At 39.3% G+C, this 18,637-nt stretch overlaps 1 protein-coding gene across 3 annotated transcripts in view; it reads left to right on the top strand.

The window, feature by feature from the left end:
- Positions 1-4,588, top strand: part of LOC107383918 (tensin-3) — a 40,910-nt gene extending 36,322 nt beyond the window's left edge. For 2 of the 3 annotated variants that reach the window (XM_054740744.2, XM_054740715.2), the window contains 7 exons: positions 2,060-2,158; positions 2,867-2,944; positions 3,083-3,160; positions 3,310-3,478; positions 3,560-3,628; positions 4,154-4,183; positions 4,289-4,588. In XM_054740744.2, the coding sequence (XP_054596719.2) occupies positions 2,060-2,158; positions 2,867-2,944; positions 3,083-3,160; positions 3,310-3,478; positions 3,560-3,628; positions 4,154-4,183; positions 4,289-4,433 (668 nt within the window). In that variant the 3' untranslated portion in view covers positions 4,434-4,588. The remainder of the gene's footprint in view (positions 1-2,059; positions 2,159-2,866; positions 2,945-3,082; positions 3,161-3,309; positions 3,479-3,559; positions 3,629-4,153; positions 4,184-4,288) is intronic. The other variant, XM_054740735.2, reaches the window with a different exon arrangement.
- Positions 4,589-18,637: the final 14,049 nt, after the last annotated feature.

Below are 18,637 nucleotides of genomic sequence, written 5' to 3'. Positions count from 1 at the left end.
GCACCAAACAAAGGATACGTCTGTTCTAATGCCAGGAGATTCTTCAGGAAAACTCCCTGTTCCACATACCGCCTCCCTGTCTGACGTAAAAGCTATACTTAAGTCCTAAAATCAAAATATGTTGTTTGTTTAGTTTGTAGTTTGATTTTGGTTTTGCTTATTTAGTTTTAGGCGTAGAAACGGTCATTAGAGGAGCCTGACCAAACATTATTTGGCCATGTTTGAGCCTGAAAACAAAGGAGATGACATTAAGACATTAAATCCTCAAAATATTTCCTTGCAAACAAGTTTAATTATTTATGTTGTCCATTTACTGAAAGAAAAATCACTTAAAGACACAAAGAATTGCTTTGAGTGATGTAACTGCAGGGAATGTAAGACACATAAGGAATTCTTTAATGGCAAATGCATTAACTCTTTTATGTTTTTGTCAGATTTGAAAAAAAAAATGGTTCCAGAGAAATGATAAAACAGCCTTTTTTAGTGCTACCATCCAAGTTCAGTTTTTAGTCAGCACAGGACTTCTTACTGCAAGCACGGGTGTTTAATTCTCATAAATGCTATATATTAATGTTTAATTGTGTGAAGGCCAGTGTTGGGAAAGTTACTTTAAAAAATATTTAATTATATTTCCTAGTTATGTCTTCAAAAACGTGACTGAGTTGCTATCTTATAAAAGTAACTAATTACCAGGAAAAGTAACTAGCCTATTGCGTTACTTTTTTCTTGTATATGCAAGTAAATTTGGATCCCTTCTTTGTAGAACTTACTGCATTTTAAATGAATTACTACAATACTAAAACATAAGTTACCAAAAACACGTGAACATAATAAAATGTGTGTTAAATTATTTATTCTGAAAATGAATAATTGAAATGAATTGGACACCAAACAGGAGGATCTATAAAAAGGAAACATTCTAATCTATTAAAATGCCATTGTGTGATATGAAACAAGACCCCAATTAAATTAATAATTGCAAATAGAATTATTTCTACATTTCTAACATTAGGGCAGGGGTGGATTAAATTGCTCACAACTGATGTAGAAAATCACTTTTTCCCTGGGTGTAAATTACCTTTCATATGGATTCATGCATTTTATTTCTTTAAAGACAAATAATGTCAGTAGTTTTAGTCTGTAAGCGGTGTGTAATACTGTTACATTTATTAGCATTTCTATTATTCTAAATCTAGTGGCAGCATATCTATAAATAAAAATCCTTAAAAATAATCTAGAATTGACACAAATGTGGTTGAGGACTTAAATTTGCAAACTTGGATCAGACCAAAACATGGAAGTTTTGATGCTGGGAGGTATTTAGTAAAACCTGAGCACCCAGACGAAATGTGGCAGAGTCACTGTTACAGCGGGACTTCGGGAAAGAACAGGAACAATATCTGGTTCCAGTTGGATGACTGGAGAAGCATCTAGGAAGTTTAGAGTTCGTGACAATGAATGAATGAACTGACGTCTGAGCAGTTATATGTGAGCTCCGGCGGTCACACCATGGAAGGTACAGCTGCAGACCCAGAGAATGCAGAGCAGATTCATGCCCCTTTACCTCCTGATCAGATGACAGCATGCTACAGAATTACAGTAACACGCTTTATAACGCTGGAGAAAGTAATTAATTACACACTATTAAAAAACACTAATTCCGTCAATGACGCTATTATTTTTAACGCTGCTATTCCCATCACTGGTGATAGCACATTTCACAGTTACATGTCTGCAAGAATCTCTCTTAACTGCCCCTCTCCTCCATTACAACTATCTAACTTGGTGTTCAGTCCCACTCACACCTGTCCTTTTGTTTGCTGTCTGTGGTCCAGCAGCACCTGCGGTGATAACATGGAGCCTCAATTTGAGCCGGAAGCTGTCTAGTTTGTTAAAAGTGTGAAATCAAACCCACAAATAAGCTCCTCGCCATCAGAGGGAGTCCTATTGCCACATCAGAGAGAGTTAATCTCACTGTGGCAGTTTGATGTCTTTAATGGAAGAGCTTGGGAAGGACACATTTCAGAAGCTGATGTTTAAACTGGAACCATTTCTTCAGCAGGAGGAGATCTGTCCACTGAATTAGTGCGTCACTTCCTGATCGAGTGCACGCAGAAAGGAGTGCGGTTGAAGGGATGTCCCAATGAGCCCTACTTCGGTGAGTCTTTCCTCTGCAGAGACTTTCCTCACCGTCCGTCTCTTTGGTTCCTCTACAGCAAAACATCAACTTTATGACTGACACTGCCCTCTATTGGTGCATGGTGCTGTCTGCCAGTGGTTTGCTGTTGCATCATGAGCTGTCATCATTCATTATATCTGAGATATGAGCTCAGATCCGATTAAATTTGGTTGTCTTGAAAGATATTGGGTATAACAATCATTTAGAATATTTTGGACTTACAGTTAAATAATTTTATGTTCTTGTTTTAAGGCCCTGTTTCCACATATGTGGACTTTTTGCACTATAATATTGTACTGTCTTTAACTTAGACCTTTTTTTTATTAGTTAGATGCACTTAATATTTACTTTAATTTTAAACATTCTTTTTTCTCAGAAGTTTGCTAAATTTTTAATTAGATTTTTTGTGTTTTGTTCACGTTTACGAGAGTAAACCAACCTGTAATGACTAGAAGTGTTTTCTTTTTTTTTTTTTTTAATCATAACAGATACAATTTCAGGTCTCAGGAGATTAATATTTCTTTTATTTTTTTCAATCTAAAACAAACTTGACGTTGACGTTTTCTTTCTTCATATCCCTTCTCTCACTTTTCCAAATTTCACTAATTATGTACAGAGTGGAGTAGGTAGTGTTTTGCACCTTTACTGTAAACTATAATTTGGTTTTGACACACTATTGTTTAACAGGAAGCCTAACCGCGTTGGTCTGCCAGCATTCAATCACTCCCTTGGCCCTGCCCTGCAAACTTATCATACCTGACAAAGGTACACCATCAAACACAGATTGTTTCCAAAAACAAAGAAAGCAAAGATCATTCTAATAAACTGTTTATCTGTATGATTGTTGAATTTTGCCTGTTAGTGTTGCTGTTGATGTTTTTTATTATTATTCTCATTTTTAAGATCTTCTTGAAGATGTAGTGGAGAGCCCTGCTCAGTCGGTCACAAACTCTGCTGCTGAGCTGCTGAAACAGGGAGCAGGTAATCGCTCACTCTGAATAGACATTATGTCAAACACAAGAGGACGAGTGTGCAAATAAACACCTGACACATCCGTCTATTTCTGCTCTGCAAACAAGTCATTTTTCTCCCTCTCTAATGTGTGATTTGACTTTGTTTGTGCAACTCAGCCTGTAATGTGTGGTATCTCGGCTCCGTGGATATGGAGTCGCTCACAGGCGCTCAGGCCGTGCAGAAAGCCACCACCATGACCCTGAACGCTGATCCTCCACCGAACTCCACTGTGGTCCACTTCAAAGTGTCTTCTCAGGGAATCACTCTGACGGACAATCAGAGGAAGTGAGTTTAACACACACACACACATATTTACATCGCTCATATAAAGATACATCTATAAATCATAAAACTGTTTATTTTCAGGCTTTTTTTCCGGAGGCATTACAATGCAAATACAGTTATATATTGTACTCTGGACCCTCAAGATAGAAAGTGAGTATTCATTTTATTTGCTTTCATAACATTTTCTGTTATGAAATTTTATTTAAAGGCATACTCCTTTTCTTGAGCCAGTATGTGCTAAAATGACCATTTACAAGGATAATGAAATGCCACTTAGACCCCCCACTGCCCCCCTGTGGCCGGAATACCGCATTTGCAACTTCAGGCCTGTTGCGCCTTTCGGAGCTGACATACCTGGCGCTGCAGTCTGGTTCCAGCATGTTTCCTGCATTTTTTTAGATCACAAACACAGTTTAACAGTTTAATTTATTGATGAACCCCTCTTGTAGACACTAATGAAAGCTGAGGAGACATTTCAGCTGTTAGATTGAGGTGTTAAAAAGACGAACGCACACCGAGGAGTTTCATTTTTGGTTTAACCACAGAGAATTAATAATGGACATGAGGGGGTGCTAAAAGCAAGCTAAACTGCCAGTTGACTTGTGCCTTTAAATGTTTTTTAAAAGTCTTTATTCAAATGTCACTTTGCTGATCCACTTTTATTACCACTCATAGGTGGAAAAAAGATGGATTCCCTTCAGCTAAGTAAGTAAATAATTTCCCCATAATTGCAACCAGAAGTATTTCTAAAAGCAGTCTGAGGTTGGTCACGGTTGCTGCTATTAAGTACTTTACTCCACCTTTCTGCAGAATCTTTGGCTTTGTGGCGAGGAAAACTGGCACTTCCAAGGACAACATTTGTCACCTGTTTGCAGAGCACGATCCTGAGCAGCCAGCAAGTGCCATAGTCAACTTTGTGTCCAGAGTGATGATCGGTTCACAAAGGAGTAAGTAGGAGAGAGCTGATCACCTGGAAAGATAAACGGCTTTAATCCTGGATACTAACTGGAAAACGAATGATATCCACGAGAAAGAAAATGGTGACATTTAATTTCTTTTTATATGAACTGTAAATTAGTCAAAAAAGAAGCTAAATGACAGAAATGTGTTTTCCACTGGTAATCAGCAGTAGTCTTGTACAGTTTCTTACTACTTTTTTTTTTCAAATGAACTTTCTTATATAGCTGCATCTATTTTTCTGGTATTTGTCATCATCTACGTGCTGAAGCAACTGTACAGCTGTGAGGTCACAGAAGCATCATAATTGCTTTTATTATGGAGGAGACTTTTAAAACAGTGGAGCAAATTGGTGCAGTTTTGCAGAATTTGGATACAGTTCTCTTCTTTATCTATGCAATGTGTTTAGACAATGGTACTCTTCACATGTGTATGGGGCTTTAAAAATAGTTTAAAATGTCTTTTAGATGTGTTGAACACGACCACTTTAAAAGCTGTATGTATGATGTTTATGGAAGCATGTGTTTATTTTAGTGGAGATATGTTTTTATTATTAAACTATAATATATTTTTGATGTTAACTGGATGAGTTTTTCTTAAACTACAGTAAAAGTATTCCACTCAACATTTTTAGGGACTCATGGCCAATAATCTTTTTTTTTTTTTACTTCTCAAAGAATATAGAGGCTGCTGTATTAGAGTATGGTTATAATATACAATACAGGACTCATCTTAGTCATCTGTCGATGATCTATACAATACAATAAATATATATACATATTAGAGATGCACCCTATATCGGCTGATCTGAGTCATGTTTTTAACAAGTCGGTATCGGTCCGATATGTGAAACTGAGGCGAAATTGACAAACAAATTCTTTTTTTTTTTTTTACATCTAGTAGCTATGTGTGCATCACTTTCAGAAAGGGATGGGTTTCATAATGCATAATTGTTTGGTCATATGAAAGTGATAGTAATCATCTCAGAAGTGTTAATGTATGTGGTCAGAGTATATCTTATATTTGGGGTGTTAATTAGTAACAATTTGCCAATACAAAGGATACGATACATTATCTTGCAAAACTAAAAGCCAGATGATAAATGTAATTTTTTGACTGAACTTAATTGAAAAACTCAGATCAGACATTCCAAGTGTGTCAACAATATTTTGTTGCTCTGTCAGTGAAGGTGGTAAAAGCTGCTGCCACCTAGCAGTCGAGGTTTGAATTACACCACACAAAAGAATTATAGTAAATATGTGCTTGTAAATTCTCAATAAAAAACTCATATACTTCTTTTAAATATTGGTAAAACAAATATTACAATATTTCAGTGTATTCATACTTTCTTACATTCCTTCTGTGATATCAGCAAACTTTAGTTATCGGGTAAAACGGTGATATTGATATCGGCCCACATTTTCATATCGGTGCATCCCTAATACGTATTATTGTATATGAGATGATGACCCCTTTTTTTTTTTTTTACTTTTGGACGGGTAACTGTTTTATCAAGCGAGGGACCTATGATCTAAACCAAGCTGTTGGTGTTGCTATGTGACATTTGTTACTTTTATAACCTATTTTCTGTCTTGGTAATCATTTCATGCAATACTGTGTCTGTGTGTATAACATGTTCCATGTAAACAGCATGTTTGTGTAATAATACTGCGTTGCTTGATGTTTTGTGTAAATAAATGGCAAAGGATTTGTGTAATCTTGATGAGGGAGGGTTCTTCCTTCAACAAGCTGGGTTTGCAGAGATCCCTGGAAATGTTGAGACTGCAATGTAACGGCGTGCTAGATATTTGCAGCAGATGCTTTCACCTGAAAGAAAAGGAAGCGGCGTAATGACGAGGGCCATGTTCCACCCATGCCAGTTGTTTATTTAAAAAACTTCTAATACGCTGGATTTTTCTAAACAGAATGTAGCCATTGCTAACACACCTTTTTGCTCTAAATGAGTCTGTGTAGCAACATAGGCTAGCTAAGAGTTATCATTTAACTGGAACAAGGACATACGTTTTTCTACTACTAGAGACAATGCTATTTGTAAGAAAAGCAATTTTTAAAATTTCTAATGAAAGAGGAAAACCTGGAAGAATAAAAAGAAAACAGAATCAAATTGACTGGTTTCAAAGAGGTCTAATTTGTACCATATTTTATGAAAGAAAAAAAGGTTAGAATCTCATTAATTGGCAAAGAAACACCAGTACGCCAATTTGTCACAAAAGTGTGGTTTCATACAAAATAATCTATTGCTTTTTCATTGACGTATCTAAAAATGCAACTTCTATGTCATATTTTCATTGCCAAATGAAAAAACACAAACTATGAAAATGCGTGACCACAACTCTTGTTAGATTAAACAAATGTCGTTGGCAGAATCAATTCTTTTTAATTTCTTTATTATTATTATTTTATTTGGCTGCTTAAGCTTGCTGCTAACCTGTCTAATCTAAAAACACAACCAAGATTAGATGGAATGCTACCTCTAGGCACCTTTTCCCTTAACTTCTCGTGTAATTGGAAAGGCAGTGGTACTTACTCCTGATCAGCACGTTAATCACCTGCTGATTGAAATCAGGTGTATTGAAGCAGAGTTGAAAAGTAAAACATGCTGAATGCTGGCATTCCAGGACCAGGAGTGAGTACCACTGCTCTATGGTGTCAGTGAAATAAATAGTTTTAGTTTAACACGCAGCCAGCAGGGGACACTAGCAACAAAACACCAGTTCATCACCAGGATGAAGAATGGGTGTTCAGAAAATAATTGTGAGCTGGTTATTCAAAGCGGAGAAGAGTAATCGTTGTGCACCTACATATATCATCACATCCTTTAATGAGACTCGTACGACGACATCCAAACAAAACATCTGTCTTCCCTTCTTTAATGAGGATTTTACTTCCTCACAAGCTTGTACAGGCTTCTCTAATAATGCAGAGAGAGAGAATGAAATTGCAGGGCCTGGCTTTAAGAGAGGGAAAGGTGTAAAGACGAGGACCCCACCTCCTCACACCCACCCTTCCACGCACCTCCACAGGTGGTGAAAGTGAAGAATTCCCGGGGAGGGCAGGAAGGATGCTAATGCCCAGGTGTGGTGGTGTGACTGCTGAGAACTCAGGGACCGTCATCCTCTGTTATTTGACTGTGAAGCTGGGGAAAGTCCAGAATCACCCAAAAAGATCATTACAGCATGGGTGAGACAATATTTCACACAGTTAACGACAGCATGTGTCAGCACGTCGAAGATATGTTGCTGGTCTGCTTTAGTGTAGCAGAAGATCCCCAAATGAAACTTTATCTCCCATTGCTGTGCAGCTAAAACCTCAGCTTCATTTTTCAATGTTATGTTTTTATTTGTGACTTTTCTATGGAAACTTAAAAAAAGGAGCTTGTGACTAACATAGAGTTTATTTAAACATCTTTGGTGTGTTTTTGCTGTGTTGAAATTCTTATTCCATCTTTTAGTTCTTTTTAAAAAACAGAAAGGTTTTATTTACCTGCAACGTTTCGTTTGCAAACTTCGAAACAGTTTATTTATTGTAAAAATAAAACGTTTTGGGAGATGCATGGTTATTGCTTAGTCATCTGGGAGGGGATTGGAGTAGATCTGCTGCTCCTCCACATCAAGAGCAGCCAGTTGAGGTGGCTCATGCATCTGGTCAGGATGCCTCCTGGACGCCTCCTTGGTGAGGTTTACTGGGCACGTTCGACTGGGAGAAGACCTAAAGGAAGATCCGCTGGAGGGTCTATGACTCTCAGCTGGCCAGGGTACACCTTGGGATTTACCCGGAAGAGCTGGCCCAAGTGGCTGGGGAGAGGGAAGTCTGGGCCTCTCTGCTTATGCTGCTGACCCAACGACCCGACCCCAGATTAGTGAATGAAAATCGATGGATGGATGGCATGGTTATTGCTTTACAGCAACAATATTAATGATCAATTAGAGAAAAGAAATGGAAGGGTGGATGGAGAGTGTTAGAAATTGTGGCTCAGAACCAGGAAACTGATGAGCTTAGAATACCATGAAATTAAAATCAAGACACTTTAGAAACCACATTATTAAACAGGTGACAAAACGTAAATGAGAACGCTCTTCATGCATGGAATAACGGAATATCTGAAACAAAAATGGCTAAACTTACAAAAAGCTTACAAAAAAATCTACAGATTGCCAAAAGTGTGAATGCTAAACAGCAGCATGAAAAACCACACGTGTAGAACTTGACTTCGTTTTTAGTTGACCCAATCAAGAATGAACCCTGGTGAATTAAAAACATAGAAACTAAACTTAGTTTCTTTAATTAATCTATTCATCATCTTGTTTTCTACCAAAGTAACATGCCACAGAATGAAGTTTAGTCCTCAACCATCTGCAATAATAGCTGTTTCATTATTTATTATTTTGACATTGCAGTTGGAGGCAGAGGCCCCTAAAACACATTACTTGAGACTGGCACATACAGTATACCAGGAGCTGCGGCTTTACAAAGAACTTCACAGCTTTTCACCACCCTCATCCAGTTTCATCTTGCAGCTAATAGTGAGGTTAAAGTCCCAGTCTATCAGCCTGACAGAACTCATTCTCAGCCCTCTGGCACCCTGCTATGCAGCTTTTTTATGGCCATTTAATTAGAGGGGCAACTCTCGTCTCTTGCACTTGAGGAAGAACAAAGGTTCGATGACAAAAATAGAAAGTTTGCTCTGAGATAGCCACCCATCTCTTCTCCTGCTCCTTTGGTTACCTAATGGATGAATGCACACCTGTTCGGTTACTTGTTAACACAAAGAGATAATCAGAAGAAGAAGAAAATATCATTTTTATAGTGCCTCTCAAGATAGAAATCACGAGGTGCTTCACAAAAACAAAAAAATGTAAAAATATAAAAAAGAATTTAGAAAATGGTTACAAATATAAAAAAGTAGACTATTGTGATTAAAAATTGTTAAGCAAGAGAGAGAGAGTGAATAGGAAAGAGGGAAATCAGTGGATCCTGAGGAAGGTGGAATAGGTGGGGTGAGCAGAACAAGGAGAGGGTGAAGAAGGTCATCCAAAAGCCAGCTTGAACAAGTGAGTCTTCAGCTGCTTTTTAAAGGAGACCACTGAGTCCGCTGATCTCAGGCTCAGGGGGAGAGAGTTCCAGAGTCTGGGGGCCACAGCAGCAAATGATCTGTCACCTTTGGTCTTAAGCCTGGTGTGCTGCACAACCAGTAGGCTTTGATCACTGGACCTCAGGGACCTGCTGGGGGTGTAGGGACTAAGAAGATCACCAATGTAAGATGGTGCTTGTCCATGTAAGGCCCTATAGACCAGAACCAGGATCTTGAAATAAACCCTGAAGTTGACTGGCAGCCAATGAAGCTGGTGGAGAAGTGGGGTGATGTGGGTGTGTTTGGAGGACTTGGTCAGAAGCCGAGCACAGGCATTCTGAACCACCTGTAGACGGTTCAGGGAGGTTTTGCTCAGACACGTGAAAAGAGAGTTACAGTAGTCTAAGCGTGAGGAGATGAAGGTGTGGAGAACAGTCTCAAGTTTAGAGAAGGACAGAATGGGACTCAGCTTAGCAATGTTCCTGAGATGGAAGAAGGAAGAGCGAACAAGAGAACTGACATTAGAATCCAAGGTGAGAGCTGGGTCAAAGGTCACACCAAGATTCCTGACGGAATGTTTGGTGTGAGAAGCAAGCTGACCAAGAGAGTCTCTGACTTTGGGAACCAGCTTGTCTGGGGCACAGATGAGGATCTCAGTCTTATATTCATTCAGCTGAAGAAAGCTCCCAGCCATCCAGGTTTTAATAGAGTCTAAGCAGGTGTGTAACAGCTGCAGCTTAGACATCTCATGGGGCTTAAAGAAGATGTACAGTTGGATGTCATCTAAATAAAGATGGTAGGAGATTCCTTTGAAGGAGTTCAGGATGTGCTGAAGGGGAAGCAGATAGAGGAGGAAGAGGAGAGGCCCCAGCACAGAACCTTGTGGGACACCATGGGTAAGGGAGGTGGTGGAGGACCTAAACTTGGAGACGGCCACAGAAAAGGAGCGCTCAGAAAGATAAGAGGAGAACCACTCCAGAGCTGTTTCTGATAGGCCTACCCAGTCTCTCAGACTCTCCAGTAGCAGGTGATGGCCAACAGTGTCAAAGGCTGCAGTCAGGTCCAGCAGGACCAGAACAGAACAGTCCCCTGCATCACAGTGAGTCAGAAGGTCATTAGAGACCCTAAGAAGAGCTGTTTCAGTAAAATGAGCTCTACGAAAACCTGACTGTAAGTAATCATAGATGTTCTGTTCATCAAGAGCAGCTGTGAGTTGTTTAGCCACAACCTCTTCCAAGATCTTGGAGATGAACGGAAGTTTAGAGATGGGTCTGAAGCTGCTATGGAGAGAGGCGTCAAGACTTGTTTTTTTAAGAAGCGGGTGGATTACAGCGTTCTTAAAGTAAGCAGGGACCTGACCAGAAACCAGAGAAGCATTAAATATAGAGAGCACGCTGGGACTGATGGACTGAAAAGCACGTTTAAACAAAGATGAGGGTAAGATGTCGAGGGGGCATGCAGAGGTCTTCATAGACTTAACTAGTTTGGTTAACTCAGGCAAAGAAACAGGAGCAAAGCTATCTAGGATGATGGGCCTGGTTGGAGTCAGGAGAGGCTGAAGGAGAGATGCTAGATCTAACCTTATTGACTTTGTCCACAAAGAAAGACAGAAAGATCTCACAGTCTGCAACAGAGTGGATGGAGGCTGTAAGAGAGGCAGGAGAGACGATGCTGCTGATGGTGTTAAACAGCACCTTGGGGTTCCCTTTGGTCTGGGACACCAGGTTGGAAAAATAGGAAACCCTAGCGTCTTTGACTGCAGAGTTAAAGGATGTCAGAAGATCCTTGACCATGTAGAGTTCTGAAAGTTATAGTCAGGATTCTAAAATGGATTATTTTTATGGGTAACCAGTGCAGAGACGTTAGAATAGGAGTGATGTGTGCTCTTCTGTTTGCTCCAGTTGTACGTGCATATTCGTCAGAACTTGTGTGTCATCAATGCTGGCTCAAGTACTGTTCAAAGTTCCCAGATGTGTTCTTGCTTTGCCCATTGTATCAAGCATGCATTGATGCACCCTTCAGCGAGCTCATGCCGACAAAGTATCCCATAATGGATTGCGACCCATTATCCCCTGTAACGTCACCAAATGGACTGATTTTGAGATCCCACAGTTCTTATGCACGGCCAGAGCAAATAACCCTGGCTACACAAGTTCTGCTGTATTTTACCCTGACAGGAGATGGAATGTCTGCACGCAGGCTCTTTAATCAGATGACTTCATCAGCTGAACTGAAGCTTCATCAGATAATGACAGTAGCATTCTTTTCCAGGATTCTTCACAAGAGAACTGTATTAGAGAAATCTTTATTCCCTGAAGAAAGATGATTTCATAACTAAAGTAATCATTTTATAATTCAAAATAATCATTGAAGAAAAGAAGATCTTAAAACTAAGATTTTATAATTAATAATCACTAAATATTGCCATGTATAACTATAAATGATGAAATGTTTCATGAATCTGTTTCAATGATACTAAGTATGTTTACTGGATTAGGTCATCACACTTGCAGACAGAGTAAGGCTAATATAAAGACATGTTTATCTTTATTCATTTAGCAGACGCTTTTATCCAAAGCAACTTACAATTTATAACCTATAGGGCATGTTGTGATCTGTGGGGTAAACCGGAGTACCCGGAGGAAACCCACGCATGCATTGGGAGAACACGCAACTCCACGCAGAAAGGCCGCAGCCGAGCCGAGTTTCGAACCTGCAACCTTCGTGCTGCGAGGCAACAGTGCTAACCACTGCGCCACCATGCAGCCATAAAGACATGCAGCCATAAAGACATGCAGCCATGAAGACATGACACGTGAGTAACCTTGTCCCACATTTCAGAGTTCAGAATCGGAGACTGTGTTCTGAGATGCTTGGCAACTTCTGAGATAACACCAGGCCTTAAAAAGAGCTTCACTCTCAGTCTCAGTAAGTCAGACAGACAGGGAGAGAGAAGCTCAGAACAGCCGTCTGAGCAAGCCTATTTCACCAGAAGGATTTTGACATAGTCAAAACCTTAAGCTTTTGCACCTGTGAAGCCGAACAACAAGATAGTCTTTTCCTGCAGAAAAGCTGATTTGTTTAGACTCCTTAAGAGTCCAAGACGCGTGGTTTCCATCCATCTGGCGTGACCCGAGACACATCTCTAGGACTGAAAGGATGGTATCTCTGTACTCTACAGCCCTCCGGTACCAGTGGTCATCCCACCCCCTCTGACTTTCGGATCCGTCAAGAGGGTGCCTCTATGGGTAACGTAGACAGGCAGATAGCGTCTGTATGCAGTTTGATAAATAACAGCTTGTAGCTTACTTGCAAACCAAATTTCCTCCATCCAGGATTCAGCTTTCTCATGATACCGACTCTGAAATACTATATGCACACCTAGTTCCAGACACCCATCTCTTAGTTCGCATCCACTCACAGTAAATAATAGTTTAAACCATTTGTCAAGTGTCAAATTGTTTGTGAAATAAATTATTATTTGTTTGCAAACCTGACTGGTTCTTGAATCCTAAACGAAGTGATGACAGTCCCTGAATAAATAAAGAGTCTTAGAATCTTCTGCCTAATCATCTTAAAGACCAAGCAGGTGATATTCTATAATTAATAGATTATCACAGCTATGGGTCACAAGTAATGAAAATAAAAATAAATAGCTCTTAAGCAATTAATTTAATCCAATTTACCCTCTATTGATTCATTACACCCCCAAATGGAAAAAGTCAGAAGAGAAAGTTCATAACTGTAGTGTTTCTAAATCAAAAATACAAATAACATTGTCTAAATAAATAAATATCAAGTTGTCTGTCATTGTATTTAATTGTGTAAAATTAGCTGTGTGTGTATTTTGTTTTTCTGACTTCATGACACCTCTAAATGCTAACTAGCTAACCCGCTATCAAAATAAAAGCAGTGTTGCCTTAAATAGCTCTGTTTTGATGAATAAGAAGCATAGCTGCTCATTTAACGGTGGATAAAAAGTGGACCAAATATTATACAAATATAATGTAATGATTGTTATTTTGTTATCTAAGGGACAAACCAGACTTTTAATTTACTTTTAGGTTTTTTTAATTAACCGCAGCTTAACGCAGCACTTGTTGCTATGATGTATGGAGTACGGTTCTGTTCCAAATGCCATCTCCATCCTCCCGTACTCGGTAAAATGGACTTTCTGCTGTATCTACCAAGAACGTACTTGACAAATACACAAGAATGCACTAGTGTACATGAGTGTTTAGAAACTGCGATTGTCTGGGGGGCCCTGGCCAGCTCAGAGCCCAGGGCAATTCCTTTGTTACTCACCTTGTTGCAATGGGCATGCTAATAAGATATCAGCTTTGTGGATGAAAATGCATTTTTGATATCAAAGGTAGAAGAAAAATGGGAAACACCTTGAAGCAGATGGACTACAACAGCCTACCTGATTTCCCATTAAAAACTGTTTTAGCAAAAACGTCAGGGCAGTTTGGGGTGCATGTAATCCTTGTTGTACTATAAAATAAATAATTTTATTATTGGTTCTCAGACATAGTTTTAATGTTTTATGATGTCTGCTTGACTTGAATGCAACAATGATAAATATCTTTTTCCACCATTTCAATGACAAACCTCAGATCATCATAACTTATTTAAACAGGAGAAGCACTGCATTATATGCATCTGCAGAACAGATTTCCCTTCCACAAACTGTAATTCCCTTCTGCTTACAAGTAAAAATTAGTTGGAGGGTTTTTGTGTAAAAGATGTATATATTACCGTGGAAAAAGTACATTTATATAATTGTTATTAAAATGCCTATCTCTGTGGATCACACATGCTCTGGGTGAAAAAAATGATCAATTAAACAAAAGTGTGGTTGGCACCAATCGTGTTGCAGCACAAATTTAAATTTGAGTGGTGCTTCGGACAAATATAAGTTCCCTTTAGTCAAATGTGATAGAGTTGATGTGTGAGAATTTAGCTGGGGTGTAGGAAGTGTGATAATTCAGTTAAGCAGGGGTGGGATTTGGGGCACAAAGAGAGCGGCGCCACTTTCAGCCCAATCAGGCTGAGTGCTGGGAGTTTCTCTCCTTCCGCACTCCACTCTGCTTGGGCCTAATTACAGCTTAGGAGTGCCTCGGGGGCCAAGCCTCCAGAAATGGGGACCAAGGCATTTCTACAACCAGACCACTCCAAAAAATGATTAACCAACCCTGGACTGGGATGAAAGCTGGCCTCTGGCCTCATGGCTTTTTACATTGTTCCACATCTAATAATCAGAAAAATGTTGGAGTTCTGAATGGCTGCCAGTCAGACCAAAATCAAAGGGAAAAGATTATCATATTAATCATAATGGAGACCTTTGCTTCCAATTCACTTGAGATGAGAGTGTGGTCTAAAAGCCCTCAGACAGGAGCAATTATTTGAGAGACGGTCATGAGACTGTTGGGAGGGATAACAGCAAATGTACCAGACTTGGTCATGTGATCTGCAGTCATTCTGTAAACCCACCACACCTCTCAAGGGTGTGAAACCACCAGACTTTAACAGCCAAGCCCAAGATTTAGGAAATAGAGGAGCAGACCTGGGTTCTAAATTTCCAGTTGAATAACATGTGCATTTCATTCTGTGAGCTTAAAGGTGCAATATGTAAAAATGAAGTAAGAATTACATCCTGTGGTCAAATATGGTTACTGCAGCCCATTTTTCTAAGCAAAAACTTACTATCTCACTGCCGCTTTGAGTGCTGCCAGTTACGGATCAGCGCCAGAGGATTATAGATGACAAGTAAAGATGAGTCATATACAGAAAGTTGATAAGTAGAGTACAAAAAAGCAAAAAGAATAACTCATAACGTGCCATATCTGGAATACAGAAACTAATTAGTTTGAGAGTCAAATATTGCTGAATGTATCGCTCTTGTACAGATTAAAACTGGAAAAATAATGTGCAGAGCAAGAAATAATCAATTTAGATATTTAAAATATGTTCTGAAAGGATCAGGGTTTATGAGCTAATTTTGGAAAACACAAAGCACATACATGTATGGCGGTGTGTATGGATGAAATTTGAAATGCTATGTGAACATGAATCTGTTTAAAATATTATATAAAATATCACTATTACAAAAGTACATGAATATAACACAGTGTTGACTACTGTGTACAATGGTATATTGTCAGGTGATGTGTGTTGTACATTTAATGTGGTAGAGTATTTGTAGCATAGACAGCAACTAACTTATATAAATATCTACATGTGTGTTTTTGTTGAGTCAATTGGGGTAGGCTTTAATAAACTGATTTAATAATTGGCTTCTTTTTACTCCTTTTTGAACTATGAATGTTTTTTGCAGGCTTGATTATTACCGTAAATCCTCTAATACAGGCCTGGGCCTGTATTTTACTCAAGCTCATCAAGCCCCAGGCCTTTATTGGAGGGAGGGCCAGAATTAGAGACAGGTCTCAATTTCTATTTGGGCAAAATGAACTAGTGGTTCGCTGGAGTTTTTGACAATTAAAAAATTGCGCCCACATTTTCAAAGTTAAACACATTTCTTTCAACAACGGTAGTTTCTGCTTCAGCCCTCTCCCCCCTCACCCTGCGCAGCGGCCACAAACTCATTGGTGGGCCTGCAGCCTCTCAGTGTTCCTGCTGCTCTAAACATTATAATAATTATTTCATTTTCTGTTCCTCACGTCTGATTACCTTCAATGGTGTCTGTTTGTTGCAACCACCAGGTACAAAAACTAACTTGTTTTTATTTGACTATTTTTCTGTCCTGCCTGTTTATTATTTTCCTGCATCTCCTCTCAGTCCTAAAGAAAAACTGCTACCTGGGTTCATATATATTCACCTTATGAGTTACCTTTGAACTGCAGTTCTAAAAGATCTACCGACCGCAAAAACAGCGGAGTGTGCGCTGCGTGCTGGCCGCACCGGTGAGGTGCATCGCCGGAGGACAAAACAGGTGATGTGCTCCGCTCCACAGCAGCGAAAAGCATCAGGCACAATAAAACACAGACAACATAAAAGGAAATGAGCCGACATGAACGATCGTGTGTAAAATTTGTTTTTGAGGTGGCGACAACTAATTTGATAATGTTACTGTGGCCGTGCTCAGGACGCAGATGTCTGGAGCACGTCAACAATCAGAGCTTTGCATGCGCAAGCTGGTTAAGGTTAGGATGGGGGTGAGGGGAATGTTAAATTGCAAGAGGGTAAAGGTCACAATTTGGTTAAATGTCCGTTTTACGGCAGGTGTCAGTACCGACGCTCTGGCACAGCGCGTTGCCTCCTGACGCGCAGGAGCTTGTCACCTGCTGACAGCAGGCTGCTGTCTTTTCCGAGGACTGCATCTTGCCAGTCACTATCACGTGACAGCGACTAGTCAATGACAGGCATAAAAAGTCACTATAGAGCAGTGAAGTCGACTAGTGACTAGTTCATACAACGCCTACTGCTCCCCAGAGTGTTCTGCAGCATAATCAGCACGTTCTCTTTGAACTTGATGTCAAATTTTAACCTCCTCTTCGTCTCCGCACCTGCCGTGGTTAAAGTTACCCTCGCGGTCTATCACTGGCAAATCAAAAGTGAGACGGATGACACAACCGCCCCCCTGTGGTACTTGCTTGTTACCACATTCCACCCGGCCACAATTTAAAAAAAAACGGCCGTTATTCACCTCCGCCGACTCCGACACCGGCCAAAATGTGATGCCCGGCCGTTAATTGAATACAGGCCAATATTAGAGGATTTACGGTATATTTGTTTTTTTTTCTTGTTATTTTTCTAGTTTGTCTTCCGATATTTGTTTTTATGTTATTTTATGCTATTTTTATTTCTATCTTGCATTATAATAATGTTCAAATAAAGATATCATTCATTCATTCAAGTAAATAAATACATTGTCAAATTGGATGCTAGCACTCTTGGGTGTTTTCTGTAGGGAGCACTTACCATGATTATTATGGTACTAAGTCTCTGGAATTAGAGAAAGTGTGGTTGTTTGCCGGCTTGCTATTACAGTTCTGAATGACTTGTTAAAGGAAAACTCATTATTCACTTTACACATACATGTCAGTGTAATATTGAGTTGGTGGTTATTGAAAAAGTAATTATTTGTTTCTAATCCACTGTTAGCATTGTTTGCCTAAAGTTAGCCTCTAGCCTGCTTCACACGATTTTAGATTAAAACAAAAAGATGCTGTGGCGTATTCGGGAAACAAGCAGTAACTTCTGGGTTGCTCCTGTTTACTGACTTCAGTTCTTTAAAGCTTTTTGCTTTCCAGTGTGGAATTACAAATGCTGGTACTGCAGCGTCAGCTTGGCATAGACTCAGCAACCTCATGGGGTCACAGATTGTAAACAATAAATATGTACCTCTTTAGTTTTTTTTTATTTAAAGAAAAACTGACCACCCTCCAGCTGGCTGAGAACAAAATCTGTCTCAGTGTAACCTTTCTTTCAACATGATTGAGACATTAGACTGTTTTGTAATTATTTTACTGTATAATTCTTACATATTGCCCCTTTAAGTACAGCTGATTGTTAGGCCTATTTAGGTCACCATTTCAACAATAAAGATAAAAAGAAATATTATTAAACTGACATTTTAGGGTTGCATGTTTTTTTTCCCTCTTTTAAGTTAGTATTAGTTAGTATAGTTTGTCAGTTTTCAATGCAATGATGGACATTGGTTCAATCACCAGCTGTTATTTGTTTAGGGCTTGATAAACTGACCTTGAGATAAGCTTGAATGTCTGAAAAAGAAAATAAAGATATACAGGTCTATACTTTTCAATGTTTCTTTTTGAAAAGAGTTTTAAAAAATCTTGTATTTCATTCAAGAGTGACTCCTAGAGCCAACGTGGCTCTCTCACAAGCTTTCAGTATATCGGATTTGTCCAAATCGTCTTAAAGAGGTGGAAAATTGCTCTGGATTAAGATCGGAAAAGCTGTTGCTGTTGGCTATCGCAGCCCTTGACAGCAGGTTATGTTAAACACATGTACAGTAATATCCTGTGTGTGCAAAAGCACATTCTTCACACTCCCTTTTTATTGAGTGGCTGCTCTGCGGGACGACATTCCTTCGGTACATTACTCCTGCTCTCCTTTGCTATGCTGAA

This window comes from Nothobranchius furzeri, chromosome 11 (assembly GCF_043380555.1).
Source record: "Nothobranchius furzeri strain GRZ-AD chromosome 11, NfurGRZ-RIMD1, whole genome shotgun sequence".
NCBI classification, from domain to species: Eukaryota; Metazoa; Chordata; class Actinopteri; order Cyprinodontiformes; family Nothobranchiidae; genus Nothobranchius; species Nothobranchius furzeri.
Note: the sequence above shows the minus strand (reverse complement) of the source record. Positions and strands in the feature narration are given on the sequence as shown.